Source organism: Alligator sinensis, unplaced genomic scaffold (assembly GCF_000455745.1).
Source record: "Alligator sinensis unplaced genomic scaffold, ASM45574v1 scaffold206_1, whole genome shotgun sequence".
NCBI lineage: Eukaryota > Metazoa > Chordata > Crocodylia > Alligatoridae > Alligator > Alligator sinensis.
In genome coordinates this window covers 401,524-408,752 of record NW_005843055.1, presented here as the reverse complement: position 1 = coordinate 408,752, position 7,229 = coordinate 401,524, and the positions used below count along the sequence as shown (strand labels likewise).

General features: G+C 67.1%; 2 protein-coding genes across 2 annotated transcripts; one reads left to right on the top strand and one right to left on the bottom strand.

Annotated features, from left to right (window-relative positions):
* Positions 1-21: 21 nt before the first annotated feature.
* Positions 22-3,329, top strand: LOC102368091. The gene is made up of 5 exons (XM_006037017.3): positions 22-390; positions 684-758; positions 1,803-1,853; positions 2,070-2,216; positions 2,819-3,329. Exons 1-5 carry the CDS (start codon positions 54-56, stop codon positions 3,193-3,195), a joined length of 987 nt encoding a protein of 328 aa, XP_006037079.2. The 5' UTR covers positions 22-53; the 3' UTR covers positions 3,196-3,329.
* A 56-nt stretch (positions 3,330-3,385) lies between these two features.
* LOC102371095 (beta-1,3-galactosyltransferase 5-like) lies at positions 3,386-7,223 on the bottom strand. Its single transcript, XM_014526474.2, has one exon. It carries the CDS (start codon positions 7,047-7,049, stop codon positions 6,024-6,026), a length of 1,026 nt encoding a protein of 341 aa, XP_014381960.1. The 5' UTR covers positions 7,050-7,223; the 3' UTR covers positions 3,386-6,023.
* Between the last annotated feature and the right edge of the window lie 6 nt (positions 7,224-7,229).

Genomic DNA, 7,229 nt, shown 5'->3' with positions numbered 1-7,229 from the left:
CGGTCCCTTGTCTCTGCAGGTGCCCGTCCGGAGGAGCCCGCCAGCCCGGGACGATGCCCCGGGGCCAGGCCTGGAGCCCGCAGGAAGTGGGCTGCCTCCTGGCGCTGATCCGGGGCTGCGGGGCAGTGGGGCTGCTCATGGCCTCCACGTCGCGGCCCAACGAGGCGCGGTGGCGGGAGATCTCCCGGGGGCTGGCGGCCGCGGGCTACGGGCGCAGCGTGGCGCAGTGCCGCGCCAAGTGGAAGGCCCTCAAGCAGGCTTTCTACTCCGAGCGGGAGACCCGCCGGCAGCCCGGTGCTCGCCCGCCTCGCACACCCCCTCACTACCGCGCCATGGAGAGGCTCTGGGAGGCCGCTGGCCGGCCCGTCTTCGGAGAGCGGCGCCTGCCAGGTGAGCGGGACCAGGCCCCTGAGACTACTGGGAGCCACGCAGCGTCGTGCTGCGGGCATGGCCGGCACCCGGATGCCTCTGCCTCCCCAGCCCAGGGTCCCTTCTGCAGCAGGAGGGGAGCCCTCGGCCAAGAGCAGGTCCTGCACCCAGCTGTGGCCACCCCATGCAGGGGGCTGGGATCCCCTCGGGGGTGTGGGGTGAGCCCCATGCCGGGCAGCTCCGTCCCTGGGTGGGGTTTCCATTGCCCTGCCATGTGGCCGTCCCGCTGTGCCTGACCTCTCTCTCCTTTCCAGCCCTGGCGAAGCTGCCGCCTGTCAGGCGTCGACCATCCCTCCAGGCCCGGTCTCCATCCGCACCAGAGCTGCCAGGTACCCTCGGGCGGGTGCTCGGGGCCTGGCCTACAACGGGACTGGGGGAGGGACAGGCAGGAACCAGGGGCTGCTTTTGTTCCCCTTCTGCCACTTCGTCCCATCCACAGGCAGCCTCTTGGCACTTGCATCCATCACCTGCCCCAGGAGGTCTCTGGGTCCCAGGGTCAGGGGTGCTGCTCTGTGCGGCTGTTGTACTGGTTTGGGGGTGCATGGCGGGGACCACTGTCCATCTGCCCTGCACCCTGGCTGTGGGCTCCCTGAGTTGGCCGTCAGAGCTGGCACTTGGGAGGATTAGGGTGCAAACCTAATCCCTTTCCCACCCCCCAGGTGTGGGGTGCCACGGGTGAGCCATCCGGCTGCAAGTATCGCCTTGCCCAGCCGGCTTCTGGGAGGCAACCCGGGGTAGCGCGGCTCTGGCTCCATCCTGCTCCCAGCAGGCTCGGGGAAGGGCAGCAGGGCACGGGACCTTTCTCTGGGGCTGCGGCCCCATCCAGGCACTGGCACAGGCTGGGGGGAGGCAGGGCTCTGCTGTTCCACGTGGTGCCCAGGCCTATACGGATGCCTGCCCCTCTTCCCTGCCCACTGATGCCACGGGAGGACTTGCTTCTCTGCGGTGGGGACCCCGCGCCCAGCCGAGGCACTGCACCACGGAGGAGGGGTCTCTGTCCAGGCTGTGGCCAGCCATGAACCTGGCGTCCTGGCCACATTTCACCTTGGGAAATCACGCCTCTGTCTCCCAAGCCCCCCGCCCCCTGGTTGTTCACGAGGACATGGGGTTCTTCACTTCCTGCCCGAATCTGCCGGGTAGCGTTGGTGCGCCCTGTTACACAGCCGCCACCCTCCACCCCAGAGGTGGCTGCATTGCAGGGCTGGGTGAGTTACTCCTGCCGGCCTTTGTCCATAGCTTGTATGATGCTGTGAGCCCCGCGGGGCTGTGGCCAGGGGGGTGTGACGGGTGCCAGCCTGGAAGCTGATCCAGGGCCAGAGCTAGTCATGCTCTCAGCAGCTGCCATCAAACCACTCTTGAATCTCCCCCCACAGCTCCCCAGGATGCAACCTCCCCGGCACAGATGGTTCCTGCTCCTGTAGCATGTAAGACTTGTTACCCACTTGCCCTGGGGAGGTCCCTTGGCCCCGTGCCCCCTGACACTGCCTGAGCCCAGCCTACCGCAGGCCCCTCTATGGGCAAGCATTGGGGGGGCCACGAGGGGGACCTGGGGCCGTGTGGCTGCCCCAGGATCAGTGGACAGAATGGGCTGTGGCAGGAAGGTGCTCGTGGCAGACACGTGATTGTCATTCCCTCCACAGACTCCCCCGGGGAGCATCAGGCAGAAACAGCATGGGGAGCCCAGGACCCAGCAGTACCAGTCATTGCCGGAGACCAGGCTCCACCGGAGACCGCGGTGGAAGATGAGCACCTGGACAGCGAGGAGGCATCAGCTGCAGCCCTCCAAGGTACACCAGCCTTGGCAGCCGCCCGCGGCCCCCCAGCCGCCATGCTGCCCATGTCCCGTCGCTGCACAGAGATGCAGCCGCGTGGCCTTGGTAGGGCCTAGGGCGGGTCTGTGCTCTGCCCCAGCCGGCATGCCATGGCGGTTGTGGGTGCAGCAAGTTTGCTGGGTCTCAGTCTGGCTCCTAGCAAGACGGATTGCAGCCTCCATCCCCGCCACAAGCCCTCTCGGCCCTGGGCAGCTGGAGAGGCGTTCGGGGCTGCGTCCTCACTCCCCAGGACTCTCTTGGGACAGGCTATTTCCTCTCTCCAGTTCCCTCCTGGCTGGACCTGGAGCAGGGCAGAGCTCACCCGAGGGGCCCCAGGGAGAGGGGCAAAGTGCTGGGGTGGGGAACGCAGGGCAGGGCATGGGCAGCTGCAGCCTGCCGTGCTGGGCAGGGGTGAGCACTGTCCCTGGGCAAGCAGGGAGCCTATTTCCTCTGCTCCTGGGGGGAGCTTGGAGGGGATATGAAGTTCAGGTAGGGGATGCTCCTTCCTCCCTGCACCCTGGGCACTGGCAGGTGGGGCAGGAGCCCAGCGCTCACCCCTGCACCCCGTCTGCTTGCAGGCCCCGGTGCGGCGCACCTGCTTCAGAGCATGCAGCAGCTGCTGGTGCAGATCCTGCAGACCTCGCGACGGCAGCAGGCGCTGCTGGAGAGCCTGGCCAGCGACACCGTGTCCCGCCTGCACGGCCTCTCCGACAGCCTGGCCCAGGTGGGCGAGACCCTGCAGGAGCTGCTGTTGTGGGCGCAGCCCCACCCCACGGCCCCTGGGGGCCTGCCCACCCTGCTCAACCCCGACCTCTGCCCCAGGGCCGGCTCCCAGCCCCCGCTCCTTCCCAGGGAGCCCGGTGTCCCCAGCGCCCCCCGCACCCTGCCCTACCGCAAGGAGCCCGCAGTGCCCCCCACCTCGGCCTACCCCACACCCCGCTTCACCCCACACTGAGGAGGGGGCAGGGGGTCTAGTGTGTGGGGCCACTGCAGGGGCTGGCCTAGTGAAGCCCCTGGGTCTTTGGGGCATTTTTACTGTTTTTAATAAAACGCAGAGGGTTTTTCACCCTGCTCAGAGCTGACTCGCTCACCAGGGCAGGGGGCGTCTGCTCTCTGGGGATCAGTCTGAGACACCGAGGGGCAGGGGCAACTTGCAGGCCCGCCTGGGCATAGCCTTGGGGTCCCTGGGGATGGGGACGGTCGCTGCAGGGCAGCTGGGGCACGGCAAGTCCCTGCCCTGGGTAAATGGCGCAGTGCCGGCCTGCGGGCTATGCGGCCTTGCTGACCCCACCAGGGCTTTGATCCGCCTGCAGCCCTGGGAGCGGGGAGCCTGAGCGCCAACACCCTCTCAACCAGCCATGCTGGGGCTGTTCAGCCCTGCTACCAGCTGGGGTGGAAACGACCCCATGTTAGCAGGGGGCCCAGCCCCTGGCCTGGGCCATGAGAAGGAGGGCCTGGCTCCTCCCTGCAGGTCGGGAAGCCCAGTGGGGGTGGAAGTGAGCACGCACCTCTGGCTGCAGTTGTCACCTTTATTGCAGTCGTCACTTCTATTGCACCATGGAGCACTGGTGACGTGAGCTCTGCCCTTGGCCTCTGGAGCCAGGCGGTGCTGGGAGCAGTGGGCAGCGCCTGCCCACCCCGCCTGCTCTGCTGAGCGGAGCCTCAGTTGCCTGCAGGGTCGTTAGTGCTAATGGTTTGCAAGGCACCCCTGGGCCTGAGCTCTGAGCCCCTTCCCCCCTCCCCTGCCCACAGCCGGACCTGCTCCTGCAGGGACACGGAGGGGGAATCACCCCTGTCCTCCCCTTCCCAAGGGGCTCCAGGGCCAACCCAGCCAGCGCCAGGCAGCTGCACGGCCCCTGGCTGGGAGCAGGGACCATGTTATTGGAGTGCCAGGGGTCTCAGTCCACGCTGGCTGGAGAGGTAGGGGGAGGAGCTGGGGGTGGCCTGGTACCACCCCCTAGTCCTGCCCTAGCAGCAGTAACACACTGACACAGGTGGGCTTCTGCGGGGTGAGAGGGATGGGGACACCGGCTGTCGTGCCCTGGGCACCGTGGTGCAAAGGCTCGGCGTTGCTGGTGCCCTCTCCCTAGGAGGGCCATGGCCACCCCAGCATCCTGACCACAAGCTTTGCCCAGAGAGGCAGAGAGCAGGATACAAAGCAATGGCTTCAAGTTGCAGCACAGTCGGTTTAGACTGGATCTCGGGAATCACTTCCTCACTGTCAGAGCAGGGAGGCCATGGGAGAGACGCCAGGGACTCTCCATCGCTGGAGGAGTTCAAAGAAACGCTGGGCAGTCCCTGGGTGGGGATGCTCCCAGCGCAGCTGTGCCCATGCTCTACTAGCGGGGGTTTCAGGCTTCTGGGCTTTGATGTTCCCTCTCTGCCTTTCTGCTACATCAGGGGCTTTTGCCTCCCTCAAAGGCACTGCGTGTTGGCTGTAGCCCAGGCTGGGGATGGAGATGGGGCTGTGCCAATGCTTCTGCTGGGACCAACCCCGCAGGGTCTTGCCCCTGTGCTGTCAGACCAATGCTGCACTGGGGCAGGAAAGGATTTCCCCCCCGATCAGATTGGGCCGGGGCAGGGGGGAGGGGGGCTGCCTTCCTCTGCAGTGTGGCACGGCCTCTGCCTGGGGTCTCTCAAATGTATATTAATGCCCTTTGCAGCACCAGGACTTTGGCTGCCACAGCCCCCTGCTTTCCCTGCACGGGGTCGGGGTCGGGGACGATGCCTGGGGCTGTTTCGGGGTGATGGTGTCATGCTGTTCAGAGGTTGGACTGTGGATGTGTCTGGGCTGGTTTGGACAGGGCTGATCCTGCCTCAGGCAGGGGCTGGACTGGATGTGACCACCGAGGTCCTTGCCAGCCCCACTTCTCTACGACTATGACTCTAGGACAGGCTCTATTGCTCTGCACAGGGCTCTGGGCTGCTCCTGCTGCCAGCAGACAGGAGCAGGCAGGGCTTGGCGAGGTTAGTCTGTTAGTGTGAAGGGAGCTGGGACAGGGAGTGGGCAGTGATGCCCAAGGTCATCCAGGGTCAGGCCGGGAGCGGAGCCCAGCCCCAGTTAGTGCTGAAAACTGGGTTACAGAAGCACCTGCATAGCTTAGTTTTCCTGGACTCCCTCCAGCCTGGGGCTGAGAGGCCCTGCTGGGCACCACCCCCGAGCAGGCCGCGTGCCCAGGAGCTGCAGGGATGCAGGACCCAGCCTCCCCTCCAAGGGATGCAGCATTGACATGGGCCGCGCACTAGCACGCAGCAAAGGCACTTCTGGTCCTGGCCTCGGGGAGGAGACAGGGGCAGTAGGGCCGATCCCAGGAGCTTCCCACCCATGCTGCGGCCGTCACTGCTGGCACCAGACGGTCTCAGGCCCCAAAAGCCAGACCCAGCCCCAGGACGGCAGGGCTGGCAGTCGGGACAGGAGATCTCAAGGCACTGGGCACAGCTGGGGCGCTGCCCACTGAGCTCCTGGCGAGGAGACTGAATGGGCAGAAGGCAGCTGCGGGGTCTGAGGGGTTGTGGAGGTGCAGGCAGCGTGCTGAGGCCTCGACCCCTCAACACGCAGTGCCCTTCCCAGCCCTGGGCACTGCCTAGCCAGCCGGCACTCTGCAGACACTCGCCCGCACCGCACCGGTAGCTGGCAAAGGCACATGGCAGCATTGTCACTGGCACAGCAGGGACCTGCTGAGCCCCACGGACGCTGTGGGGAGCGAGCTGCTCTGGGGTGCCCAGGAAGTGCCCAGCCACAGCCAGGAGGAGTGAGTGGGTGCCCCTCCGCCCCAGGGCTAGTCACCTCCAGCGGGTGACCTCCAAGCTGTCGCGGCAGGCGTTGCGGGCTTGCAGCATGCTGCGGCGGGCGGCCTCCTGCTGGGGTGGGCTCAGGTGGTGGATCACCATCAGGTAGCGGTAGTTGCACACGCGCCACTGCACATTGTGCTTGGCGAAGCGGGTGCTGGCCTGCGCCCGGATGCCCGCCGCCTCCGCCAGGATGCCCACGTAGGCATCCTCCACGGGGATGGGCCGCACACGCTCCGCCGCTGCCAGCACCTGGGCAGCCGCCTCCAGAGACAGCACGTAGCCGATGCCGCTGGCGTAGGGTGGGTACTTGTCGGGGCCGTAGTCCTGCCGTGACACGTACCACTTGCTGGAGGGCTCCCGGATGACCTGCCGCTTCTCCCGCGAGAAGACGGAGCCGGCGTAGAGCCTGGCAGGGACGGGGTCAAGCTGCGCCAGGAAGCCCGGGAGCCGGTCCGTGTTGACGAAGCAGTCGTCATCCGTCTTGAGCACGTAGCGGGGCCGGCACCGCTCGGCCGCCCACTTGAGCCCGTGCATGACCTTCAGCGTCAGGTTCCGGTACGTGTCTCGGTAGTTCCCCACCAGGATGTCCCCAAAGTCCTGCTGCTCCTGCCGGATGCGGCTTGCGGTCCCAGCATCCGCCGCCTGCCCCACTAGGAACACGGCCTGCCAGTGGAACGGCGCCGGCTCGTCCTGGGCGCCCCACGTCCTCCGGATCACGCGCCTCTGCTCCCAGTTGCCCGGCGCAGACGTCACCAAGATGAGGAGCACCTGCCCCGGCTCACAGCGCGGGGCTGCACCCGGGCTGGCGAGCAGGGATGGGAAGTTCACCCCGCTGGGCGCGGGGGCTGCGCCCCCAAAGCACCACCTCCAGAGGGGCCTGCCCCGGGCCAGGGGGAAGCGGCCGGAGACTACCCAGGCCCCCCGGGCATCCTCCGTGACCAGCAGCAGGCCCCAGAGCAGGAGGAGTGCCAGGAGGAGGCTGGCACAAAGCAGCTGTCTCGGGCGCCGCAGATGCATCGGGGCCGCGAGTCGGGCACTCAGTGGTCATGGTCAGCTGGGCAGCCCCCGCGCTCGCACGGATCCGGCCCGGCACGGGGGGAGCACGGCGTGCAGCCCTGCCAGCTCACGGACACGCTCGGAGCAGACCCCCTGGACCTGGCGGCAGCGGATGCTGCAGGCTCCTTCCACGCGGGGCTG